This window comes from Castor canadensis, chromosome 16 (assembly GCF_047511655.1).
Source record: "Castor canadensis chromosome 16, mCasCan1.hap1v2, whole genome shotgun sequence".
NCBI lineage: Eukaryota > Metazoa > Chordata > Mammalia > Rodentia > Castoridae > Castor > Castor canadensis.
Genome location: NC_133401.1, coordinates 17,489,982 through 17,516,085, shown reverse-complemented (window position 1 = coordinate 17,516,085; position 26,104 = coordinate 17,489,982). Strand labels below are relative to the sequence as shown.

The 26,104-nt window shown below is 52.4% G+C and overlaps 2 protein-coding genes across 7 annotated transcripts in view; one reads left to right on the top strand and one right to left on the bottom strand.

Moving 5' to 3' along the window:
- Fkrp (fukutin related protein) overlaps positions 1–16,496 on the bottom strand; it is a 20,462-nt gene extending 3,966 nt beyond the window's left edge. Inside the window, exons 1-3 of one of the 4 annotated variants that reach the window (XM_074057785.1) lie at positions 16,454–16,496; positions 14,760–14,821; positions 2,587–7,983 (exon numbers count right to left, since the gene is read on the bottom strand). In XM_074057785.1, coding sequence (XP_073913886.1) covers positions 6,460–7,944 — 1,485 coding nt within the window. In that variant the 5' untranslated portion in view covers positions 7,945–7,983; positions 14,760–14,821; positions 16,454–16,496 and the 3' untranslated portion in view covers positions 2,587–6,459. Of the gene's footprint in view, positions 1–2,586; positions 7,984–14,759; positions 15,930–16,453 lie in introns of those variants that run through there. The other 3 variants (XM_074057786.1, XR_012442654.1, XR_012442655.1) reach the window with 3 other exon arrangements.
- Strn4 (striatin 4) overlaps positions 16,073–26,104 on the top strand; it is a 23,514-nt gene continuing 13,482 nt past the window's right edge. For 2 of the 3 annotated variants that reach the window (XM_020171040.2, XM_020171031.2), the window contains exons 1-4: positions 16,073–16,384; positions 22,765–22,868; positions 23,343–23,416; positions 24,562–24,640. In XM_020171040.2, the coding sequence (XP_020026629.1) occupies positions 16,103–16,384; positions 22,765–22,868; positions 23,343–23,416; positions 24,562–24,640 (539 nt within the window). In that variant the 5' untranslated portion in view covers positions 16,073–16,102. Of the gene's footprint in view, positions 16,385–21,178; positions 21,201–22,764; positions 22,869–23,342; positions 23,417–24,561; positions 24,641–26,104 lie in introns of those variants that run through there. The other variant, XM_074057783.1, reaches the window with a different exon arrangement.

The following is a 26,104-nucleotide window of genomic DNA, read 5'->3' as shown; positions in this document are numbered from 1 at the left end:
GGTGCTAGATAAGCTCACTACCACCTCAGCCCTCTACTAAAAGACCAATAATCCCTTCCTAACACACTATATAATTTTCTTATTTTTATTGCTTACTGCCTGTGCCCCCAGGATGCCTGCTCCATCGGCGCCATCTCTGTCTTGTTCACTGCTGTATACCCCAAGCACAGCCTGCATGCTCACAACAGGCGCTCAATGTTTGCGGAATGGATGAACAGCAGGGCTCCAGCAGCAGAGCTGCCTGGCTGTAAAATGCTGGCTTGGCTCCTCTGGCTGCCTGCCAGCTATATGACCTTGGAGGCTTGCCATGTTTCACCAGCTGCTCAAACAACGGCTCTGTTATGCCTTGCCCCAAGGCCACTGGGCAAGGTTACATAAAAGTGGGAGAAAAAGCACCCACCAGTCACGCCCTAGGACCCATCTTTCTCTCCCTTTCTTGCTTTTCCTCTCCTCTTTTTTTTTTTTTTTTTGAGATGGGATTTTGCCATGTAGACCAGGCTTGGCTTTGAACTCAAAAATCCTCCTACCTCTGCTTCGAAGTAGTTGTGATTACAGGAGTGCACCACCACACTGTTGCAATTTTTTTTTAATGTCCAGGAATTCCACAAAATACTTTCTATTTGGCAAAGGCATTGTCCCATTCTTTCCCACCATGCCCGGTACACCTGTGGCTGCCAGGTTGGAGGGAACTGCAGGGGGTCTCCAGGGAGAACAGGAGGGTACAGATAGTCTGAGGGCTCCTGGTGGTGGCTATTTCCTGATAGGCATATGATCTGCCATTTAATAGTTTTGTGTTTTAACTGCCTGTGTGGCTACACCAGTGTTGTGCTGGTTTGAATGTCAGCTCTGAGAAAATTATCTCAGCTCTGCTAAAATGGAGTTCACAGACAATATAATCCACTTGCTCCTGATTTTCAAAGCAATCCTCTAGGTGGTGCATGCCTGTAATCCAGCACTTGGGAGGCTGAAGCAGAAGGACCACTTGCTTGAGCCCAAGAGCCCAAGAGTTCCAGGGCAGTCTTGGCAACTTGACAAAACATCACCTCAACCAACTCCCCACTAAAAGCCGGGCATGGTGGTGAGTGGTTGTAATTTCAGCTGCTCAGAAGTGATAGGTAGGAGGATTGAAGTCTGAGGCCGGCCCCAGGCAAAAACTTGAGACCCTATTTCAAAAATAGGGAAAGCAAAATAGGACTGGGGTTGTAGAGCACCTGCCTAGTGAGTTTGAGGCCCTTAGTTTAAGGCCTAGTACCACAAAAAAAAAAAAAAAAAAAAAAAAAAGGGAAAAAAATCCCTAATTTGGGGTGAGGTTCATGGGCAAAACACTTTCCTAGGAAGAGTAAGGTCCCTGGTTTGATCCCCAGAACTGCAAAAAAGAAAAAAAATTTATTATTTCCTGAATTAAAATTAGAAGATTAAATTAATTAATTTCTGTTTCAAAAGGCTAAAAAGCAGATTTTTTTTTTTTGGTGGTACTGGGGCTTGAACTTGGCCTTCATCTTGAGCCACTCCATCAGCCCTTTTTTGTGATGTGGTTTTTCGAGATAGGGTCCCTGGGCTGGCTTTCAACCTCCATCCTCCTGATCTCTGCCTCTGAGTAGCTAGGATTACAGGCGTGACCATGGCGCCTGGCCATAGTAGTTTACAGTACACATGTCCACATGTGGACGGGCAGGGCCACCTCCCCAGACCCCCAGGAGGCAGACAGACGTCTAGACCCTGAGTCACCCAGCCCCAGCACTGTGGGGACATGCTCCATTGGTGTCTAATCACCATGACTGTGTGCAATGAGATTTTCTCATCTGATAGACAATCCCTGGCCCAGTGTCTAACAAAACATGACACAAGCATCCCTCAGTTTACACACGGTTGTGCTTCCTGGAAAATTCACGGCCATTAACACCTCGCAAAAGTGACTTTGTGTTTATGGTTTGATTCTGCACTCCGATAATCATTCCAGCACTTTCACTTGCAAGGAAGGCTAAAATTTAATGGATCTGCTCTTTTATGAATTTGCAGGGATTTTTTTTTTTTAACAGGCTTGAACTCAGGGTCTACACCTTGAGCCACAACACCAGCTCTTTTTCGTGATGGGTTTTTTCAAGATAGGATCTTGAGAACTATTTGCCTTGGGCTGGCTTCAAACCTCAATCCTCCTGATCTCCGCCTCTTGAGTAGCTACGATTACAGGCGTGAGCCACTGGCATGTGGCTTGGAAAAATTTTTTTTTTTTTTGAGATAGACTCTCTCTATGTAGCCCAGGTTGGCCTTGAACTCATGATCCTCCTGCCTCAGCCTCCAGAGTGCTAGGATTGCAGGCGTGTACCACTATACTCAGATAAAGCAGTAAATTTCAATCATCTATATTCTAAATAAACTCATTAATCCTTATTAGTTGTTAGGATTGTTTTCTGTTATAACATAGTTGATATTAAACTTGGTGAATATATAAAGCCATCAGACAGGACTGGAGGTGTGGCTCAAGTGGAAGAGCACCTGCTTTTTGCAAGTGCAAAGCCCTGAGTTCAAACCCCAGTCTCACTAAAAAAAAAAAAAAAAAAAAAAAAAAGAACATCAGACAGTATGGCAAGGCTTAGAAAGGTTTTATTTTTTTTGTTGTCATTTTTGTTTTTCAGTAGTGTTACTTGGGTTTAACTCAGAGCTTTGCACTTGCTAGGCAGGTGCTCTACTGCTTGAGCCATGCCTCCAAGCCCTAAAAAGTTTGTATTTGTTGCCTGCCCAGGCACAGTGGAGAGAGGAGAAACTCTCCCTAAATACTATGGCTAATACTGAGAAATGGCCGGGCACTGAGGTACATGCCTGTAATCCCAGCTACCTGGGAGGCTGAGACTGGGAGGATCCTGGTTCGAGTCCAGCCTGGGCAAATAGTTCACAAGACCCCCCCCCCCCAGCATCTCCAAAAAAATAACCAGAGCAAAATAGTCTGGAGGTGTAGCTCAAAGGGTAGAAGTGCCTGATTTACAAGTGTGAAGCCCTGAAGTCAAACTCTAGTCCCACTAGAGAAATTATTAATCTGTTCAGAGCTCAGGTCCCTAATGGCTTTCAATTTAAAGGAAATTGCTGGAAGCATTTGATAAGCTAAGGTAAGGTCGCTACTATAGACCATGATTGCCTAAAGCCATTGGGAAATGTTGCCAACAGAAGGTGCAGCAGAGCACGCCTGTAACCTCAGCTACCGCACAGGTAAGACAGCTAGACCCTGTCTTAAGGAAACCAGAGACAAACAGAAAGGGAAGGAGGGAGAGAGAGAGAGAGAGAGAGAGAGAGAGAGAGAGAGAGAGAGAGACAGAGACAGAGAGAGAGTCAGAGATCACAGAGAAGAAAGAATTCATACCAACAATTTCCTTTTTTTTTTTTTCAGCACCACTTGAGCCTGGCTCCTTCACACCAAGAATTTTTAAACACAAAAAATTAATTTCAAGCTGGGAGCTGGTGACTCACACCTGTCATCCTAGCTACTCAGGAGACAGAGATCAGGAGAATCACGACTGGAGGCCAGCCTAGGCAAACCGTTCTCCAGACTCCATTTCAACCACTGGCTGGGCATGGCGGTATGTGCCTGTCAGCCCAGCTATGCAGGGAAGCACAAATAGGAGGAGCGAAGTCCTGAGCATAAAGCGAGACCCTATCCCAAAGCAAAACGGGACGAGAGTGTGTCTCAAGTGGTAGAGTGCCTGCCTAGCAAGCTTGAGGCCCTGAGTTCAAACCCTACTACCACCAAAAGCAAACAAAACATCTCCACCTTCAGGCCATGCCTTCCTAGTGCCGGGCAGTCATGGTGACATCCCGAACCATGACTTTATGTTTACAGGACACATTTTCTTGGGAACCACTTGTGGGAGGGCGAGTTCTGAAGTCAGGCTATGGATGTGTAAGCCTCAGGAGACAGCCCTCCTCCGAGGGCTGCACACCAGTGTCCCAGTGTCCAGAGAGGCAGTGACTTGCCTAAGATGGTCAAGCCAGGGTTCAATCATGCCTGATTTCCAGCCCCTTCACCACTAGCGCGCCTCACAGCGCCCCCGTGTGGCCGGTGCGCTCACTGTCGCTCACTTCTCAGGAGCAAAGCAAGGGTCCAAGTTCACACTGGAAGTGGCAGTGATTGGGTCAGGCTTCTGCTACCTCAGGGCCTGTGCTTTTATTTGTTTTTACTTTTTTTTTTTTTTGTGGGACTGAGGTTTGAACTCAGGGCTTCAGTCTTGCAAAGCAGGTGCTCTCCTGCAGTCCATTATGCTCTGGTTATTTTGGATGGGGTGTCTAGAACTACTTGCCTGGGCTGGCCTTGAACAGAGATCCTCCTTCTGAGCCTTCTAAGTATCAAGGACTACAGGTGTGAGCCATGGGTGCCCAGATATGTATTTGTTTTTCTTTACTTATTTATTCATTCGTTTATAGACAGTCTTGCTATGTTGCAGGCTGGCCTTGAACTCTGGTGCTCGAGATCCTCCAACCTCAGCCTCCAGTATAGCTGGCAATACAGTTGTGTACCACCATGTCTGACTTCCTGTGCTCTATTTACTTATTGTTCTGTGGTACTGGGGACCAAACTAGCACCTTGTGTGTGCTGGGAAAGTGTTCTACCTCAGAGCTGTCCTTTTTTAAAAAAACACAGGCAGAGCCAGCACATGGTGGTGCACACCTGTAAATCCAGGTCTCAGGGGGCTGAGACTGGAGGATCTTTCTCTCTCTTTTTCTTCCTCTTTTGGTAGTGGTGGGTTTTGAATTCCTGACTTGCTAGGCAGGCGCTCTATCACTTAAGCCACACCCCCAAACCTTTTTGCTTTAGCTATTTTTCAGGTAGGGTCTCGTGTCTTTGCCCTGAGCTGGCCTCCGACCTCAGTCTTCCTACCTACTGCCTCCCGAGTAGCTGAGATTACAGCTTGTTGAACGAGATCAGGTCTCACTAACTTTATGCCTAAGCTGGCCTCGATCCTTGATCCTCCTGATCTCCACTTCCCAAGTAGCTGGGATTACAGGTGTGACCATCGCCCTGGCTAGAGGATCACTTGAGTCCTGGAGTTCAAGGCCAGTTTGCAACATAGCCAGACTCCATCTCATTAAACAAAACAAAACAGAAAACTAAAACACTGTACCCAGGAGGTGTTCGGTAACAAGTCATTAGGATGAGGCAAGAAAACAAAAATCTCTATTTGTATTAACTTTTTAGTTTAAAATGGAATAATTTAGGCCATATTAGTAATAGATTGGTGGGAGTACCTGTACATAACTTATAAATAAATACGCACATTCTGGGAGCACATGACCCAATGTTACTCTCAGGTGTGCGATCAAGAAGGAAAGGTTTTTCCCTGCTGAATGGCATGGCCTCCCCAGCCCCCTCGGGTACCATTTATAGAGGCGGGCATCATGAGGAAATCAATGCTTCGGAGTCTGATGGCCTGACTCCATGTCCCCAATCTGCCACTTCTCAAGCTATCTGACCTTGGCGAATGACTTCCCAGTTTGGTCTCAGACCTTCCTGTGAAATGGACTTAATAGCAGCTGTCACTTCAGAGGGTAGAGGTGAGGGGCAAGTCAGTCCATGTGAAACGTGCCAGCGTGTCTTGTACCCAGCAAGTGTGCCACACAAGTGAAGATTATCGTGAGTCCTCCTGGCCGTGGGGAACAGGTGTGGGCAGGGGAAGTGGTTAAGTAATAAAAAAATCCTCCTGGCAGGATAGGGTTACTAGCAGCAGACAAGGCTCTCTCAGAGGGAAGGTGACACATTCCGGGAGAAGGGGAGGTGGCCATCGCTGTCCAGCCTCCACAGGGTCTCTGACAGACCAAAGACTAAAGAGGCGCTGGGGCTTTCGGTCGCCCTGACAGCCACAGGCCACAAGGAGTAGGACAGACGCGCCCTCTAGTGGTGAGGCAACCCCAACAGCCAAGGGTCCTGACGGCACTCGGAATCCTGGAGGGAAACGGTGGCAGAGACACTGCCCCAGGCTCACCTAATTCGCAAGTGGTAGAGCGGAGATTTGAAGCTTGCCAGTTTGGCTCTAGATCCCACTCTTCCCCAGACTGTCCCAGCGGTGGAGCGCAGGGCTCGTAGAATGTCGCTCAGGGCATTTGCACGAGGTCTGGGGCTACGCTGGCCCCTGCAAGGACGGGTTGGCAACCCTGGCTCTGTCCACTAAATGCCAGCAGTAACCGCGATTACTGGGGTGACCCAGGAGGTCCCCATACATACCCATCGCTCGCAGTGGGCAGGACCGGCTGAGAGTCTAGGATGTTGCTTCCGGTCGGTGGCCTGTTTCTCTCTGCCAAAGCCAGGCTTCTCGCGTCCTGTTTTGCTTGGTCAGGTCACCCCTCTTCTTTCCAGCGCGCCCCCCACTGCCCAATCAAAGCTTTTTCACATCACATCCAGACAGACCCCAAAAGACAAAGGGCGGCTCCCGGTGCCCCAATGTCCCTCCGACCCCGGGTGCGGACGTCCGGGCTTCAGCTGCCCGACAAACTCAGCAGCGCAGGGTTGGGGTACTCGGGGTTCTCGATGACCCCGGGGCCGAACTTGAGCTCCAGGAAGCGGCGGTAGTTGTTCGGGGCCTGCGCCACGAAGCCGGCGAAGGGCAGGGGCACCAGAGGCTGCAGGAAGTGCTCGGGGAACTCGACGTCCTGCCGGTGGTCCAGCCACGTGTCCTTGGTCATGACCCCATTGCGGGGGTAGAAGGGCCACAGGTCCACGTGCAGGTGGTTGCTCTCGCTGTACTGCACGCGGAAGAAGTCGCCCTCGACGGCCTTCTCCCACACAAAGCCGCGCTCGTCCACCACCGAGCCGGCCTCGGCCCCCCGCAGCTGCTCGCAGTTGCCCACGTCCTCCAAGTAGATGCCCAGGTCCACATCGTAGTCCCACGGGATGATGTCGCCGTGGCGGGCGGCCCCCAGCAGTGAGCCGCCCTCCAGCCAGTAGCGCACGCCCGCGGCCTCCAGCACGCCCACGACGTAGCGCGCGGTGTCGCGCAGCGCGCGCAGGCAGCACGGGGGCGTCCAGCGCCCCTCGTAGAGGTAGGACGGCGTGTCGCCCGCCACCGTCCCGAAGCAGCGCGCGCTCTCCTTGCTGCAGCCAAACCACTCGAGCCGCCCGCCCTCCCAGCTCACCAGGCGGATTCCCAGCGCGCGCAGCAACGCCGTCCGCCGCGCGCGCCCCTCGCGCTCCGCCTTCCAGCGCGCGTGCGCCGTGGCCAGCGGGGGCTGGCGCGCAGCGGCGAAGGTCAAGTCCAGCAGCTGCACCGCCCAGCCGCGGAGGGCGGTCTGCAGGAAGAGGCTGGTGCCCACTGGCCGGGCCAGGGGCGCCGAGAGGTTGAAGAGGTCTCGGGCGCGCAGGAGCACCACCGCGTCCCCGTCCAGGGCGTCGCAGCGGGGCGCAGCCGGTGCCGGGCCATAGCGCGCAGTCCACTCCCGCAGGCTGACGTTCAGGGCTAGGCACCGGGCAGGGTTGGCGGTGGCGACCGGAGCGGCCACCAGGCGTGCGCTTCCTGTCCGTAGAGCCTCAGCCATGCGCTCCAGCTGGCCCGGTGCTTCGGCTCGCGCTCCGTCAGGCACCAGAGCCACGAACTCGGTGGCCACGTAGGTCTCCGGGCGCGAGGCCGCCGCGGGCCGGTCGAGGGCGGGCTGGAGCAGCGCCAAGTGAACATTGGGGATGCGGGGGAGGGCCAGAGGCGGATAGGGGAGGGTGTCAGCCGCCACCACCACGGGCTGGGCGGGATCCTGCTGGAGAATGGAGTCCACCAACTCAGGCACAGCATTGTCAAAGGCCTCAAACTCCCGCACCAGCACGGTGACACGGTGACCGGTGGCAGATACTCGGCGGGGACTCCGAGCCCGGGAGTTCCTGGGCTGGTGCTGCAGCCAGGAGACATAGAAGAGGACCAGGAGGTTTAGGGTGATGGCTGCTGCCAGGACAGCCTGGCAGCGAGTGAGCCGCATGGGGCCGACTTCAGGCCCTACCTGGGTGTCCAGGGCATCCTAGGGAGACGAGATAAAATGGGAGGCTGCAGCTGGAGGTCAGAAGCTTCCCTCTCCCAACCCTCAGCCATGCCCTTCTTCCTAGCTTCTGTGAGCCCTTTCTTTTCTCTGTTTGGTTTCAGTGCTGACTCCCCTCCTCCAGGACGCCCTCCTGGATCTCCCAGCTAGGTCAGGCATCTGCTCTGGGCTCCCTTAGCCCCCTGACCCCCCTTATCCTGGCCTGACCACTTTAAATCATCACTTCCTGGGGTGTGGTTTTTGTTCCCACACTGGGGCACCTATGAGGGCAAGATCTGAGCCAGCATTGGTCACTACTGGGTCCCACTGCCACCTGGGACAGAACCAGGTATGCATTAGGTGCTAAGTAAGGTTTTCTCAAATGAATCATCTCCCTAGTTCAAGCCCATCTTGCCTGTCCTCTGTCACCTCATTTGGGGGGTTGGTTTTAAGCACTCCAACCATCCATTTCTAGGCCTAATTTGCACTTTCTATGGTTCTACCTCCAGGAAGCCACTGAAGTCCCCTTCCTGTACCTGTCCCTCCCACACCTGGCCCTGGCTCCTGCATACCCCAAGACCTTCCCTTTTTTACTTCTTCATATCTTGTGCTATCTTGTCATTTCCTTCCTGATGGTTAGCCATGTCTAGGTTTTGCAAAAGAAGCCAGAAATGTTTATTTTTTTTAAAATCAGAATTATCCCAATTTTTTGTGGGGGGGTGGGGTAGGACAGGGTTTGAACTCAGGGCTTTGAGCTTGCAAAACAGGCATGCTACCACCTGAACCACACATCCAGTCTATTTTGCTCTGGTTACTTTGGAGCTGGGCTGGGGGTCTCATGAATTATCTGCCTAGGCTGGCTTCAAACCACGATCGATCCTCCTAATCTCAGCCTCCCAAGTAGCTAGGATTACAGGTGTGAGCCATTGGCGCCCCTCAAATTATCCCAATTTTCAAATGTTGACCACTAATTAAAAAAATATTTTAAAATGGCATGGGTCAAACTCTCTATGACAGGAAGGTGGTTGCCCAGGGTTGGAGGTCAGGGATGGGGACTGTTTGATGGGTACAGAGTTTCAAGGTTTGTTTCTTTTAGGTGCTGGGGATGGAACCCAGGGCCTCATGCATGCTTGGCAAGTGCTGTACCGCTGAGCCATGTCCCCAGCCCTCAGAGTTTCAGTTTTGCAAGATGAAACACTTCTGGAGATGTTTGTACAAGAATGTGAATGGACTTAATACCTCTGAAAGGTGCACTTAAAACTGGTTAAGATGGTACATTTGATCCAGACGCTTTTTTTGTGGTACTGGGGTTTGAACTCAGGGCCTACACTTTGAGCCACTCCACCAACCCTGTTTTGTTTTGTTTTTTTCAGTACTGGAGTTTGAACTCAGGGTCTACATCTTGAGCCACTCCACCAGCCCTTCTTTTTATGTTGTATTTTTTTTGAGATAGGGTCATATGAACTATTTGCCAGGGCTGGCTTCGAACCGCATGCTCCTGATCTCTGCCTCCTGAGTAGTTAGGATTACAGGTGTGAGCCACCAGTGCCTGGCTGACTGACTTTCTTAAAATTAGAAAACTTTTTAGATCTGGGCCTCATGGCACACATCTATAATCCCAGCACTCAGGAGGCTGAGGCAGGAGGATTGTGAGTTTGAGGTCAGCCGTGTAGCAAAACGCTCTCTCAAGAAAAAAAATTTACTTTTACGCCAGGCACTGGTGGTCCAAACCTAGCTATTCAGGAGAGATCAGGAGGATCATGGTTCGAAGCCAGCATGGGTAAACAGTTTGTGAGACCCTATCTTGAAAATAAATAATACAAAAAAAGGGCTGGTAGAGTGACTCAAGGTATAGGCCCTGAGTTCAAACCCCAGCAGCACACACACAAAAAAAAAATTAAAGTGAATCCTATCAAAAGAATCTGTCAAAATGCTGGGTGTGGTTGTACACACTTGTAATCAGAGCACTGGTGGGGGACAGGGGGGCTGAGACAGAAGGACTGAGAGTTCAAGACCATTGTGGGCTACATAAGGAGCTGCTATGTCCAAAAGTAAAGACCACAAAACAAAAACAAACAACTTAGGCTGTCAACCATAGAACACAATCTGTTTCCACTCATTGGCCACTCCCCCAAGCAAGCCCTAGATGGCGCTGTCTCCCTGTCCTTGTCACTACTTAGGTTTAGTTGGTCTCAGCAGATACTCAAAAAGTTTCCCCATGGAGGATTGGGGTGTGGGGGGTGATCCTGGGGATGGAACCTAGGGCCTTGCACACATTAGGCAAGGCCTACCACTGAGCCCCACCCCCAGCCACCAAGAAAGGTTCTTATAGGTTTCTTCCCTCCTGGAGAGAGGGGACCTGGAGACTCACTGGATACTCCTGCCTCTTAAATATTTCTGACTTCTCTTCCCTATTTCCACTGCCCTGGTCCTCCCAGATTCCCACCCAGCACCCCCACCCCACCCCTTCACAAGTCCCTTCCACATGGTAGCCAGAGAGGTCTTCCAAAAGCACAAATCTGACCTCTTCCTCTTTGCTCCAACCTGGCCATGGCTCCCCAGTGTCCACGGAGAAAGGTCAAGTTCTTACAACATTCCACTTACCTCCCCACCATTTCAAACTCATCTCCTGCCATGTCTCTCTCAAACTGGAGCCTTTTCTCCATTTGTTCTTATTGCTAAGTGTTTGCATTCTGTTCCTTGTGTCTAGGAGGCCCTTCTCTCAGACACCCCTCCTCTCCAGGCCTCTTTCTCCTGGAGAGCCCCAGTCAGACACTTATTCCTCCAGCAAGTCCCCCCCCTGAACTTCAGGTTGAGTCAGGACTGCCCTTCAGGCCCCTGCAGCCCTGGCCTCTCTCACCCTAGCCCTGCTCGTCTGTTCATCACTGGGTGGGGATTGGTCTGTCTGCGCCATCACCTTTGCACCCTGAGAACAGAGCTGGGACTGTCTCCATCACTGTCCCCAGGACATCACAGCTGCTGAGACTGCACTTGGTAAAAATGTGATGGCCATGTCAGACATGGTGGTGCACATCTGTAATTCCAGCTCTGAGGTTGAGGCAGGAGGATGGAGAGTTCTAGGCCAGCTTGGACTACATACATAGTAAAACCTTTTCTCAAAATAAAACAAAACAACCTAAACGACAATGGCCAAGGTCAAGGCTTTTGTGTGTCTAGAAAGCGCATTCAAGTCTTTGGAACCAAACTCTGCCTTACTGTCATGTGCCTGGAACCTGGCCTGATCTTGCTCTCTCTCCCTCTTCCTACCCCTCTTCACCCATCTCTGCCACTTGTCCTTCCACAATGCAGTTTGGACAGGGCTCAGGAATTTGAGTTGCATTAAGAGTGATTTCCCAGCCAGGTGAGCTACCTCACACCTGTAATCCCAGCTACTCAGGAGGCAGAGATCAGGAGGATTGCAGTTCAAAGCTAGCCTGGGCAAATAGTTCTTGAGACCTAGCCTGAGAAAAACCCAACACAAAAAAGGGCTGGTGGAGTAACTCAAGGAGTAGGCCCTGAGTTCAAACCCCGGTACCACCAAAAAAAAAAAAAAAAAAGTGACTTCGCAGCTGAGAGTCACTTGGGGGCAGAGCACTTGTCTACCATGTGTGAAGCCCTGAGTTCCATTCCCAGTACTGCAAAGATAAAGAATGACTTCTGACAGGCACAGTGGTGAGACAGGCACAGTGGTGAGCACCTGTAGTCCTGGCTATTCAAGAGGCTGAGGCAGACGTTCAAGAGCAACTTATTGACACCTGATCTCAAAAAACAATGATAACAACAAGAACAACAACTAAAAAACCCTCTGTAGTGGTGCACAACTGTAATCCTAGCTACTCAGGAGATGGAGACAGGAGGATCCTGGCTTGAGGCCAGCCTGAGCAAAAGTTAGTGACACCGTATCTCAAAAACAAGCAGGGCATGGTGATGCATACATATAACCCCAGCTACTTTGGAGGCAGAGCTGTAGAAGGATCAAGATTCAAGGCCAGCCAAGGCAAAAATTTAAGAACCTATCTAGAAAACAAACAAACAACATCAAAAAAAGGGGGCTGGGAGCATGGTTCAAGTAGTAGAGCTCTTGTCTAACAAGTGCAAGGCCCTGAGTGCAAATCCTCAGTACCACTGAGAAAAAGAAAAAGGAAACAAAGTGTGACTTTCTAATCTTTAGAACCTTGCAATTGCTTCCAGACCTTAGACTGATCCTTGGTCCTTCCTCTCTTCATTGCTTCCAGGTCTGTCTGGTGCACTCTTCCAACACACCAGACACTGCTCTAGGCTGTGGGGACACAGCCATGGACACACAGACATCACCCCTGCCCTGGTGGAAGTCATTACTGTGCGGCAGGAACCTTTGGAAGCACAGCATCTTCCAGGTCTTCTCTTTTCTTCTTTTCCTTTGGTGAGACTGGGGCTTAAACTCAGGACTTCACGCTTGCAAAGAAGGCACTCTACCGCTTGAGCCACACTTCCAGTCCATTTTCCAGGTCTTAAAAATCTTAAGCAGCCCCTAGGTAGTTTTAGAATCTTCAAACCCTGGAAGGCCAGCAAGAGAGCACTGGCTTCCACCTTTGTTCCCTCTGTCTGTCCCCACTCAATGCAAAGGGATCCTGTGAAGCTAAATTAGATCCTGCTGTGCCTCTGTTCAAACTTTCCTGAGGCTTTCAGCTTACTCAAAGGAGAAGCCAAAGTCCTGACAGTCCCTCATGAGGTCCCTCGAGAGTACTAGTCTTTTCTGACTTGCTCACTCAGCTCTAGCCGAACCAGCCCCTAAGCCCCACTCTTCAAACACACCTGGGATATTCCAGCCATAGAACTGCCAGTCATCTGACTGGATGCTTTTTCCCCAGGGCCTTTAGGTCTTTGCTCAACTGTCACCTTCCAGTGAGCCCTTCCTCTGGCCATCCTATTGGATAATGTCACTCTCTATCACTTGCATACTTCCTCCCCATCCTGTCTTATTTTTTCCCCAACAGGAAGCATATGGATATTTTTTTTTTTTCTGGAAGTACTGTGGTTTGAACTCAGGGACTTGAGGTTGCTAGGCAGATGCTCTACCACTTGAGTCACTCCCTCAGCCCTTTTTGCTTCAGTTATTTTTCAGAGAGAGTCTTGCACTTTTGCTCGGGTGGGTCCTTCTACCTCTGCCTCCCTGTAACTGGGATTACAGGCATGAACCACCACTCCCAGCCACAATTTTATCTTGTCTATTGTCAGAGTCCCCACAGAAGGTGGTGGATAAGTTTTGTCTGTTTTGTTCCCTGCTGTACCCCCAGAGCACAGCTCAGTGCCTAGCACATAGTAGGTCCTGAAAAGGATGTGTTAAATGAATGAGTGGCTTTCTATCTTTGTGGTTTAGAGATAGAAAGGATGTAGGGACTTGGACCCTAGTGCCCACCTCAAAGGCCATTTTGCTCTGTCAGGAGCCCAGTAGGGAAGAGGGCAGAACTGGGTTCTTAAGAGACCAAAGGGTTTGATGGTCAGAGGAGGAGGCACCACCTGCTGGTAAGGGTGTGAAGAAAATGTAGGAGAAAGGTATCATCTAATATCTAGATGAGGCTCTTGGCTTCTTCAATTGTAAGGGCAAAAGCCTTTCCTTGGGGGAAGGGGGATAAAGGGTGATGTTGAAGACCTGGCTGTCCTCCCCTGCCCTGACTTGGGATGATAATGTCAACACTTGCCCTGTTCTCTGCACTTCACAGGCATTCTCTCATTTAATCCTAAGGGTGGGATCACATTGAGAGATGAGAGGGGCTGGGTGGGGTGTGTGCTAAGCATGCAGGAGGCTCAATTCCCAGCATCTCACACACACACACACACACACACACACACACACACAAGATGAAGAGACTGAGGCACAGAGAGGTGAAGTCACTTGCTTAAGGTCACACAACTGGGAAGCAGTGGACATAGGATGTGATCCCAAGAAGCTGATTTTAGAGTTGTGGTTTTTTTTGGGGGGGGGCAGTACTAGAGTTTGAACTCAGGGCCTTGTACTTGCTAGACAGGCGCTCTTCCACTTGAGCCACACCCGTGGCCCCTTTGGCTTTAGGTATTTCAGATAGGCTCATGTAGTTTTCATCCAGGACTGGCCTCAGACCACAATCCTCCTACCTCTGCACCTCCCAGTAGCTGGGAGATGTATATCACTATGCTAGGCTTGTTGGGTGAGATGGGGGTCTCGCTAATTTCTGGCCCGGGCTGCTCTTGAACTTGGACTTTCTTGAGTAGTTAGGATCACAGGTGAGGGCCACCACACCCAGCTTAAAGTTTTGCTATGAGCCAATAAACTCTGCTGTCTTCTTGCAGCTCTTAGATACACCAACCTTAGTGACTGTTCAGTGAGCCTTTCCAGGCCCTAACCTGACAGGTGCTTGCCAAGGTGAACTCCAATGACCAACAAGCAGACATTTGTGGAGCATTCTCCATGCCAGAACCTGTGTTCTAAGATGCAGAATGAAGGAGGTAGCCATTGAGTTGGGACTGCCCTCTGGATCTGAGAAACCAGACAAAACCCAAACAAACAACTTACAGATAAGGCAGAAAACCAGCAGGGGCTTGCTTAGAGAAGGTGGTCAGGGAAGGAGAGGAGAGTTAGCCTGAGATCTTATTGGCCTCTCTGTGTTTCCCACAAAACTGAATATAAGTGCACTGCTCTGATATTGCCTGAGCCTCAGCCCTGGAGCAGGGAGGAAAAACGAGATCTATGTGCGAAAGTCTTTGGAGATAAGGACAGGGAGGTCTCCATGTGACTGTGATGACCCCACGGGACCTCTTACCTCCTAGGTGGCAGGCTGGGGGAGTTCCAGGAGGGTGGTTCCAGCCCAGCTCAGCAGCTCTGCTGAGAAAAGGAGAACCAGAAAATCCCAAATGAGCCAATTCTGCATAAAACAGCACAATTTTACCTTCCCCACAGAATTGACCTCTACAAGATCACGGAATCCTGACCCATAAGCTTGGGTACCACCTAGGGTGTCTCAGGAGTACGGGGGTGGGGACGGGAGCAGGAGGGCGGGATGTCAGTTATCATAGTAACCTGTAACCATCCCTCTCTCATGAATGTGTCCCGAAGAGGTAGGACTAGAAGTGACAATTCCTTTCCTAGGCACACTCCACCCCAGAGTCAACTCTAAAACTCCCTTACCTTGGTAGGCTAGTTCCAAGAGTTATTGGAAAGGGGTGGGGCTGTCCTGTTATAATAGTAACTAGGGATTAGCTTTGTCAGCTCCTCATCTCCCTGGGGATGGTCCAGGCCCTGTAACCATAGCAACAGCCTAGCAGCAGAGCATCTTCTCTAAATAAAAACATCTGGTTGGTTTGGTCCATGGACCTCCCACATGGGACGGGAGATGGTTACCATGGTAATGTGCCAACAGGGTAGCTACTGGGGAGGACTTTGGGGAACAGATGTTTTTCTTAGAAATTAGTGTCCGTGGAGCTGGGGTCTTTGCTACCTGAGCAGCTAGGTGAGAGGGGTTGCCATAGTAACTGATGGGGGTAGGCGCAGAAGGACCACCAGGGACTTAGGTTGCCTTAGCAACCACCTCCTGGTGCAGAGACAGAAGAGGTTTGGAGCTCCACAAACACAAAGGTGGAGGCTGAGGAGGGGTGCTCCAGGTTAGCAAGGGTTACCATGGCAACCGACCTGGCCAGGAATCAGACAGGATGGGACCACTTTTGTAACCACCCTGGTGGTCGCGGTTCAAAGAGTGAAATCCATTGTCCAAGGGGTGTATTTAGGTCTGGGGAGGGGCTAAGGACCCCCTAGAAGAGAGTCCTTAGCGTCTCCCAGGGCCAAAGTGGGAGGAGCGAGGTAGAAAGAGGCCCCTTCCCAAGTGTAGCTAGCTCCGGCTAGGGCGACTGTCGCGGGGCAGCTTGGATCTCCTTTGCTAGCCTCGAGGGTCGCGCGCCCCCGCCCCGCCCCCCTCCCTCGCACTCAGGCGCGCGCACGCCTTAGGGGGTCGACCGAGGTGGGCGAGGCTCGCGCCCGCGGTGCCTCACGCTCGCCGCCGCCCCCCTCCCCTGCCGGGCGCGCGCACAGGAGTTGGGTGGGGGGGGGGGTTGGCGTGGCCGCGCAGGCGCGCGAGGCACAGCGGGCGCGCGGGCCGGCCCCAGGGCCTCCATGATGGAGGAGCGAGCCGCTGCCGCGGTCGCTGCCGCCTCCTCCTCCTGCCGACCGCTCGGCTCCAGCGCGGGTCCGGGCCCGACTGGGGCGGCTCCAGTTTCTGGTCCTGCCCCTGGGCCCGGTCCGGCAGGGAAGGGAGGCGGCGGCGGAGGCAGCCCCGGCCCCACAGCGGGTCCGGAGCCCCTGAGCCTGCCCGGGATCCTGCACTTTATCCAGCACGAGTGGGCGCGCTTCGAAGCCGAGAAGGCACGTTGGGAGGCCGAGCGCGCCGAGTTGCAGGTGAGCCCCGCCCGGGACCCCCAGACCCCCCGACTCTTCGACCCCCCACCCGGTCCGGCCCGGCCTCACCCGCCGCTGCCGCCGCCGCCATCTTGGAGCAATGGCCGCCGGGACGGCCGGGGGGGGGGGCGGGAGGGGCCCACGACGGTCCCGGGGAACCGGAGGGGGGGTGGACGTCGTCGGAGCGGGGCCCCCAGGGGCCCGGGAATGCGAGGGGACCGGGACGGCTCAGGGTGGAGTGAAGGGACGTGGGGACGGGAGGGACGAACCGGGACCGGCCGGGAGAAAGGTCCGGGAGAAAGGGGCGGAGGGAGCAGCAGCTGCTGGAAGTGGACGTGGGAGCGCGCGCGGACGGAGGGAACCCCAGAGAACTCAGGAAACGGGTCTGGAGGAGACCTGAGTTTCCTCCCAGGTGTAGGTTGGAGGTCGAGCCGGAGATCGGCGCTCCGGGTTGGGGACAGGGGGCGTCTGGGGGGACTTGGGACCCACTGGGCACGAGAGCGAGACCGACGGAATGAAAGGAGGAAGTCTGGGAAGCCTGGGATTGGGCATTTTGGGGTGTTTGGACTGGAGGAGCTGAAAGATGGCTGTGCAAGGACTTCGGGAGTGGGAGGAGAGTTTCGAGGGAGGGGGTCTTAGGATGAAGTGTGTAGTGACGTCTACTCTGAAAAGGAAACTCTGGGAAGCCCAGGCTCCTGTGCGTGGAGGAGTCCCTGGGGTGGAAGCACCAAAAGGGCAGAGGTTATAATCCTAGGAGGCAGGGCAAGAGAGGTTGAGAGTGGGAGCCCCAGTTTGGGGGTGTGGAGTGAGATAAGAGGTGTTTGTAGGATGTCAGGTAGAAAGCCATGAACTGGAGGGGCAGGGGCGTGTGTGTATATATGAAGTATGGACACAAGGACACCTGGAATGGATGGGGACAATGAAGAATCAGGGACCCTGGGTGGAGATGGGAGAGGACCCTATGGTTTGTAAAGGAGCTGGAGAGGGGCTGTGCGCTTCCATGGTGCACAGAAGAGTCTGAGGATTCGGGCTGGGTCTGTGACCTTGAGTGTGAGTCCATTTGTGGAGAGTGTCTGCACACCGGGACTCGGGAAGGTGAGGCTTTGAAGGGCTCCAGGGTTGGGCTTCTAGGAGTCTCAGGGTTCCTGTGCTGGGGTATTATTAGCAGAAGTTGTCAGTACTTGCTTCTGGAAGCTTATATTTCACTTTCTGATTTTCATTTCCTATGTAGTTGAAGTAAGGGTCCGAATAAGTGAATAGAATTTCATCTGTGGACTGAATAAAGAGAGCATCCCGCCTCTCCCCACCCTGTCCTAGCTGGCTGGAAGAGGAGTTCTTACATAAGTGCTCCTCACTCTGCCCCCCCTTTGCCTCCTGTGCACATCTCATTAGATCTTCTCAATACCCCATTATGTAGGCAGGCTAATGTCATCACCTCACTCAGCAATAATGACAGCAATGCTTTTTTTTTTTTTTTGCGGTAGTGGGGTTTGAACTCAGGGCCTACACCTTGAGTCACTCCACCAGCCCATTTTTGTGATGGGTTTTTTTAAGATAGGGTCTCTAGAACTGTCTGCTCAGGCTGGCTTCAAATTTCAATCTTCCTGATCTCTGCTTCTTGAGTAGCGAGGATTATAGGTGTGAGCCACTGGTGCCCAGCTAACAGCGCTGCCTTTTATTCAGTGCTTATTATGTGCTGGGCACTGTGTTAAGCAGTTTAGACATGCTATCATTTAATTCTTGAAACATTCTGGTTGGGCAAATGATACTATCCCTCCTTTACTTTGTAATGAGCAGAAGAGAAAACAGGCTTGGAGAAGGGAAGTGATTTATCAGGGATCATAGCTGTGATTGGCAGGGTAGGTCTGAGTTTTCTTCCACTCTGCCAGCCTGTACAGGTGAGAGTACTGGCCCAGGGCAGCTCATTGGCCTCCCCAGGTCATCGAAGCAGTCATGGCAGCACTTGGGCTAAGTCCTGGTCTCTAGCACTTCACCACTATAACTACCACAATACCAACTATTTCATCTCTCTCTCTTTTTTTTTTTTTGATGTGCTGGGGACTGAACTCAGGGTCCCCATCTTGTAAGGCACATTTTTTACCACTTAAGCCAGTCCTTGAGCCCTTTTGCTTTTAGTTTTTCAGATAAAGTCTCATGCTTTTGCCCAGAGCAGCTTCATTCTGGGATTCTCCTATCTCCATCTCCCATGGAGCTGGGATTACAGGTATGCACCACCATGCCCAGCTTGTTCTTCAGAGACAGTCTTGCTAACTTTTTTGTCTTGTCTGGACTCAAACAAAAATCTTCCCATCTCCACCTCCCAAGTAGCTGGGATTGCAGGTATGAATCACCACACCTAGCCTCTCACTTTTTCTTAACAAGAGAAAAGATTTATTCCCTGGCTTAGTTACCCTTCTTAGAGTTTGGGAGCATCTGTTTCTTGTCTTCTGGTCCAGGCTCCATTCTCATCACTTTACTTTTTGCTTTTGTTTTCTTACATCATGTGTGCATGTGTGTGCATGTGCTGTATCTATGTGTGCATATGTGTGGGTGATGTATATGCATGGACCTAAATGAGTGAAAAGGGACAGACTCTTCTGTCTCCAGCTCTCCCCCAAATGTTACTGTTATCACATTAGTTCAGGTGTGTGTGTGTAAACCGATGAGAGTGTACTGCATGGACAGATAGTGTTTGGGTCTGCCTTTCCTGTCAGCACAGAGACAGAGTCTACAGTGTAGCCTGGCCTGGAACTCACAGTCCTGCCTCAGCCTTGTAGTGCTGTGATTACAGGCATGTACCACCACACCCAGCTTTCTTGTTATTTTTGACAACCATGTAGTATTCTATTGGGTGTTTGTACCATGGCTTATTTGGTTGGACCCCTTGAGATGGACTTTTAGGATTGTTTCATTTTTCCCGATCTGAAGGAGCTTTGTGAATGTGCTTGTCCTCCTGTGTGAGGGTCACGTAGTATACATGGGTGGACTCATGGAGTAGATGTGTTTCTAAAGTGGCGATTGCTGTCAGGTGTCCCACCAGTTTACATTACTGTCAGTGTCACCTCTTATTAGACACCTTTCGTCCACCCAGCACTTGTTCTTACAAAGGGTGACTTCCAATGAGACCCTTCACGTGGGCAGTGTCACATGTTTCCCATGGACCCTAAAGAACTGGATCCTGTGCTCCTGGCACAAGACCTGCCATGAAGGCAGGTCACATGTGGGACTCGTGTGGGATGGGGGCCTGCCCAGAGGCCCCCAGCATTTGCAGCAGGGAGGTGGAAGAGGGGCAGGCTCAGAGTAAGCAGGAGCATGCTCATGGGGGACTCTGAGAAGGTCCGTGTGCTGTGTGGTTGCTGCCCATCAGAGTCTTGTAGGCTAGCAGAGGAGGCTGGCGTGCCAGGATCGCACTCTGTACACTCACAGTGGAGAGGGTTCTGACCCTTGAAGCAGTGACTAGGGGATGCAGTGAGTGTGAGTGTGGTACCAGTGAGAAGGTGTAGAGCTTGGAGCCTTCCCTTCCCACTTCCAGCCTCTTGGGGTAGGGAAAGGAATTCTGGGATCCAGGGGAATCCCTGTCAGCAGCCACTGGAGTTTGGGAAGAGGGTGGGGAGCTCCAGGGCTCCAGGAGCTGTGTGGGCACCTGGGACAGAAAGGTCAAAGCAGGAGTGGAGCAGCCTTCCCTCGCAGGAGGATGGAGAGGGCGTCAGGTCTCCAGGCTGAGGCTGAATGCATTGTGGCTGACCAGCTGGAGGGTGGGTAGTGGACACAGAGTACTTCATCTCCCTGCTTACTGCCACAGACCAGGCTGCAGATGCTTCCCCTTTCTAGTGGGATGCCACCAACCCCAGATGCTAATTCCTGCTTCTCCTTCATTCCTTCTCTGCTGGAGGAGCTGGGAAGGGGACAGAAAGCAGCACAACTGGAGCGGGGTTAGGTGGTGTACACAGGGAGGGGAGGAGAAAGCAAGCCTGCAGTAGGTCCTTTCCTCATCCCCCCGCCTCGTTCTTGTCCAGGCCACCACCAGTCCTTGGGAGACTTCTGGGACTTCCCCCTTCCATGGGTGATGCCTCTCCCTGTAGCTTTACTGAAGCCCACAGTTGGTTCTCCACACTGCACTGGAATTATCTCTTGGGTGGAAATCTGATGGCAGCTTTCCTTGGCTTGAAATGCCTCATGGCCTCTGCTGTGGGATCAAGTCCATGCGGGTTAATGGTCCCCAATCCTTTCTCATTGCCCTCACTCGTTTTCCATGTTCTGATGCTGCCACACTGGCCCTCTTGTCTCTGTCCCCCACTAACTTCTTGTTGGGCCCGAGTCTTAGGTCATATCTTGTCCCTCTGTCCTCCCCTTGGCCCTAGTTCCAGTGTGTGTGATTTGTGGCTGCCCAAGCCTGAACCCCTCCCACCCTCACACACTGGACTGATTGCCCCATGAGGGCAGGTGCCTCAGGCATCTCCACTGCTCCTCAGTGTCTTGTGTAGGACCTGAGGTGGCCGGCTGGGGAGTGCTGCTGGGAAGTAGGACAAACAGAAGCTCCGAAAGGCAGGGGGACAGTGAGGTAGACACTTGGGACTTGGGTTCTTCTCTACCTCTCCCTCTACCTTATAGAACAGTTCTTACAGGAGATTTGGTGACTGAGGAAATACACAAGAGGGTGTGGCTCAAACAGCAGAGTACCTGCCTGGCAAGCACAAGGCCTTGAACTCAAACCCAGTACTGCCAAAAAAGAAAATAAAGGAGAGGAGCTCTCATCGCATGTGGAAGTGTGCCCAGCTGGCCTTGCGTCCGGCTCCCTATGAGCATTTCGGGATAGGTGAGGTGTCTTTCCATAGCAAGTATTTACTTGCTGTGTGTTTGTCTCACACCTCACCCCCCTGGAATGTAAGGCCTGCCTTGTTCAGTGCTGTCCTGTTTGTATTGTGTCCTGATATGGAGTTGGCTTACTCAGTAAGTCCTTGTGGAGTAAGCCACATCAGCTCATTGGGAGCCTGCCATTGCAAGCGTGCCTGTAGGACAAATGTCAGAGTGGGGCCACCAGGATGAAAGGGCTGTTTGGTGAGCATCTTTCTAGAATCACCTCATTGCCCTCCAGGAAGGGTGCATCAGTTTGTGACCCTTCCAGTGGTGTCTGTGGGTGCCTGTGCCAGCTTGGGCTAGGTCTCATGTAGCATTCGTTCTTTGCTAATCTGAGCATAACACCTGGTCCCTGAGGTGGGACACGTAGGTTAGGGGCCCACAGCCCAAGGAGAGGAAAAGCTGTGTGGTGGGCATCTGGGAGATTGTCCTAAACAGCCTCCCAAAGGAGGGTTTCTGCTCAGCGTGGGGCCTTCTGCTGGGTGGGGCCGCTGGAGTTCTCAGCAGGCACATGTCACACAGGGATTGCCCGGAAGATGCAGCCATCTGAGTGGACAGGAGGCCTGTGATCTCAGTCTTCCTCCCCAATCTCCTTTTGAAGTTGGGAAAGGGTGGCCAGGGGTTAGAAGCTGCATCTGTTAGCCGTCCTTCTGGCTAGGTCCTAACTCAGCACTGCTGACACACAAGGGGGGCTGTCCTGTGCTGCGGGCGCTAGAGGGGCAAAGGCAGGCTCTATGGGTGACTTGCCTGAGCCCATGCAGCAAGTAAGAGGCTGTCTGGGCTGGAGCAGTAGAGCCCTTGGAGAGAAGCCCTTGGCGTGCAGGCTTTGGACAAAGGCTTTGGCCGAAGAGCTTCTTGGTCAGAGCCACAATCCTGCCTCAAAGGCTGTTGGCCCAGTGTCTCCAAATGACCTGTTGGCAGACTGGAGCAGGCTGGAGCAGCCCGAGCCAGCAGACAGTGTGAAGGGCTAGGCAGGAGCCTGGGCTGTGTCTGTGGTACCTCTTCCTCAAGCCTGGGCAGACACTGGTGGAGACTGGTCCCCACAGATAGGGTTGGGTAGTCAAGCTTCTGCATTGCAGTGGGCGCTGAGCCCAGCCACCCACGCTTGTCCCTAAGCTCCAGAAGTAGCTTCCTACGTCTCCCCAAGGCAGATGCTCAGAAGCAATGGTGGCTGCCACCTCCCCCCCACCCAGGGACAGTAGCTGATCAGGGTGGGGAGGGGAGTCCAGAGCTGGTAATGTCCCACCTGCCGCCTCTGACCTGGCTTCTCCCCACAAGCCAGCAGCCATGGGAGGCCCCTGCTGGCCCTGTTTCAGTCTCAGGCTGAGGAATGCCTTGAGCTCTTTCTGGGGAAGATGGCTAGGGCCCTGAAGGCACCCAGCACATTGTTTCAGGCTCTGTCCTACCCTGGCGTCGTGGTGGGTAGGGACTGGAGCTGTGCCTGAGGGACGGACAGACCCCTTCAGTGTTCCTGAGCCCTGAGCTCCAATGTCTTCCTTCCCCTCTGTTCCCCATCCCCTCAGGCTCAGGTGGCCTTCCTCCAGGGAGAAAGAAAAGGGCAAGAGAATCTGAAGACAGACCTGGTGCGACGAATCAAGATGCTGGAGTACGCGCTGAAACAGGAAAGGTGAGCGGCCCACCCTGGCTCCCAAGGGTTGTCTCCTGTGCAGGCTTAGTGGGCTGCGGGCATGTCCTTCCTGCTTGGGGCCTCTTCCTGTCATCCCGGGGCAGGGCTGGGCAGGGGAGACATGAAGCAAGACCTCGTAGGTAGGATTCAGGATAGACACTGGGTGCCAAGTTCCAGCCTGTTGCCACCTTCCTTACCTCTTGCAATAGCCTGGTGGTGTCATTGGCCCTATTTGTGATGAGGACTGAGGCTTCAGGAAGGGTGACCTCTTCAGGGAGTCCTGGAACTGGGTTGGCCGCCCACCTGGCCTGACTCCTAGGAGCGGCCCCTTCATCCTGTGCCCTCTGTGGTAGGCCAGGTCGGCTTCTGGGATGCCAAGTAGGTGAGGGAGGCCCCATGTTCTGGGATTCCTGAGGTGGCTTCAGGCCCTGTTTGCCTTCCGGTCTCTTGCTAATTAATCATTTGCTCTTTTAGGGCCAAATATCATAAACTGAAGTTTGGAACTGACCTGAACCAGGGGGAGAAGAAATCGGACCTGCCAGAACAAGGTAGTCCGCCCCCACTCCTCCCACTTGGCAGGTGGGAGGGAGAATCGTGAAGATGGGCCCTCTCTCTTACTTTGTCATGGAGAACAAGAGGTGGCCTTGGTAGGGGCGGTGGAAGTGCATTCTCAGTGTCATGTCCCTCTGCCTGCTGTCATCTGAGACATCATAGACTGGTGGATGCTCCAGTGCCTTGTGCCTCATAAAGCCTCCTCCTGAGGAGAGGGAGCAGGACTATTTATAGGGTGCTGTAAAAAGTGGAGGAAAGACTTCTCACAGAAGAGGTGGTGTTGGCACTAGGTTGTCATTCTGTCTTTTATTCCCCGCCCTCAAAATACATTCATTTGGTGCTGGCTTTGCATCACAGAGCAAGGGCGCAGTAGAGAGCAAGATGGTCATAGGCCCTGCCCTTGGGCCCTTACGGTCTCAGCTCCTTGAGAAAGGAATCACCTCTGGACAGAAGGATGAGGGAAGGTGTCCAGGCGAGAGGAGCTAGTTAGTGTGGCTGGGGCCAGTAGCTAGGTAGCAGACATGGTGGTCTGCACCGGGTCTCCAGGGAGCTGGGTCAGGGGAGCTGTGAGGGTCTGCCTGCAGGGCTGAGTGGTGGTTACCATCCGGTGCTGGGCTCCTCTGGGCAGGCTCCTGGCCAGGCACGCCATTGATGCAGAGTGATCTCACTCATCTTCACAATGAGAGAGGTAGATGCGGTCGTGTTGTTACCGTCTGCCTGAGCCCCACCCCCAGCTCTGTCACCTCATTTCTTAGAAGAGGAAACTGAGGCTTCAGGGCAAGCTAACTTGCTCCAGGTCACACAGCAGGTGTAGGAGGTGGCAGAGTGGACTTTACCCAGCCTCCCCATTCTCCTGGAACCAGACTCACCTGCCCACCCTCTGGTAGGGAAGGATCGTCTGCCCTGCATCTGAAAGCTCTTTTTAGGGGGAGTGGGGGTGGCAGGAGGCCCATGAAGACACTTAGCAATGAGGAGCACTTCCAGAGGCAATGATCCCCTTAAAAAGCAGTGTGATGTCTGAGTACTCAGGAGGTGACACCATAGGGCCTGTGACAGTGCAGTATTCGGGCTTGGGGTGAGGAAGATGGAGGAGTAGCAGATGCCCTAACTAAGACGACTTCATACTTTCTTCCTCTGCTAGTCTCCAATGGCCCTGTGGAGTCAGTCACCCTGGAGAACAGCCCACTGGTGTGGAAGGAGGGACGGCAGCTTCTGCGGCAGTGAGTGTGGGGGATGGGATGGGATGGGATGGGGCCGCATGCACAGCACATTTGGCTGGGGAGATAGCCTGAAGAGTCTGCAGTCCTTCCTGTCCCCACTGGAGAGCTGAACTGTCAGGATCCCAGCCAGCCAGAGCTGGGATGGCCTATCACCCTGAGGATGGAACCCTGCCTAGGGAGTAGGAGGGAAGACTTGCTACAAGAGGCACGTATGGGGTCCCCACTCTTGAACAATCCAGATGCTTCCATGGTGCTTGTTTTCTTTTGAAGAGTAACATTAGCTAGGTGCTGGTGGCTCATGCCTGTAATTGTAGCTGCTCAGGAGGCAGAGATCAGGAAGATCATGGTTCAAAGCCAGCCAGGGCAAATAGTTCACGAGACCCTATCTTGAAAAACCCTTCACAAAAATAGGGCTGGTGGAGTGGCTCAAGGTGAAGACCCTGAATTCAAGCCACATTACCACACCAAAAAAAATTAAACTATTAGTATCATTATTATTACTTTGGTGTTGGGGTTTGAACCCAGGGCCTGGCAGGAGAGGTGAGCCTGTCCTATCCTGCCTCCTTGAGAGACAGGACACAGGGCAGCAGGCTACCAGCTGGCCTGAGCCACAGGCTAAATCTCCAACCACCTTATTACTGAGAAGTGTTATGCATTTTGGAAAACATAGGGAAACATGAAACAAAAATAAAAATCACTCATGATTGCACCCCAAGGAAATTTATGTCCCCATAAACATTTGTGTATGTGTACTGTGGATCCCTTCAACACTGGGCAGATACACTGTCATTCCCTTCCATGGCTCTGTGTGTGTGTGTGTGTGTGTGTGTGTGTGTGCGTGTGTGTGTGTGTTTCCGTTCCTGGGATTTGGGGTTTAATGCTTTTGTTTTACTGACTGTTGGGAGCATCTCCTGTATATGTTATGTAGCCTTGTTTTAAAACTGTAGGACTGGGCTGTGACTTGACAGTGGAACACTTGCCTAACATGCACCAGACCCTGAGGTCCATTCCCAGCATTGCAAAAAAAAAACCCTGCTATAATTGGCTGTCTTGTGGGCCCCGTAGCTCTGTACGCAATCCTTTTTCATGTATTTCATTGAGGTGGTTTGTAATTTTTCAGTCTTCCAATGTGACAAGCCTCAGGAAGCTGACCATAGCGTCTTTAGGTTCAGTACCTGCTAGCTTAAAAGTGGGCACAAATAGTAACCCCAGCGCAATTATGAACATAACTGTAATTGCAGTAGGCCACACTTACGAAGTAGTTGTTCTGTGCCTGGCCCTGTGCTAAGTGTTTCCCACACTCTGATTCCTCTCTGGGTCCCTGTGCAGTAGACTGCTAGCGTTCTTGTCATTTGCACAGATGAGAAGGTTAAGGCGCAGAGGTGGGCAGTCTGTTTGCCTGAGGTCACTCAGGGACCTGTGGAGGGTCTGCAGCCTGCAGAGTCCACCTTCTGTACTTGAGCT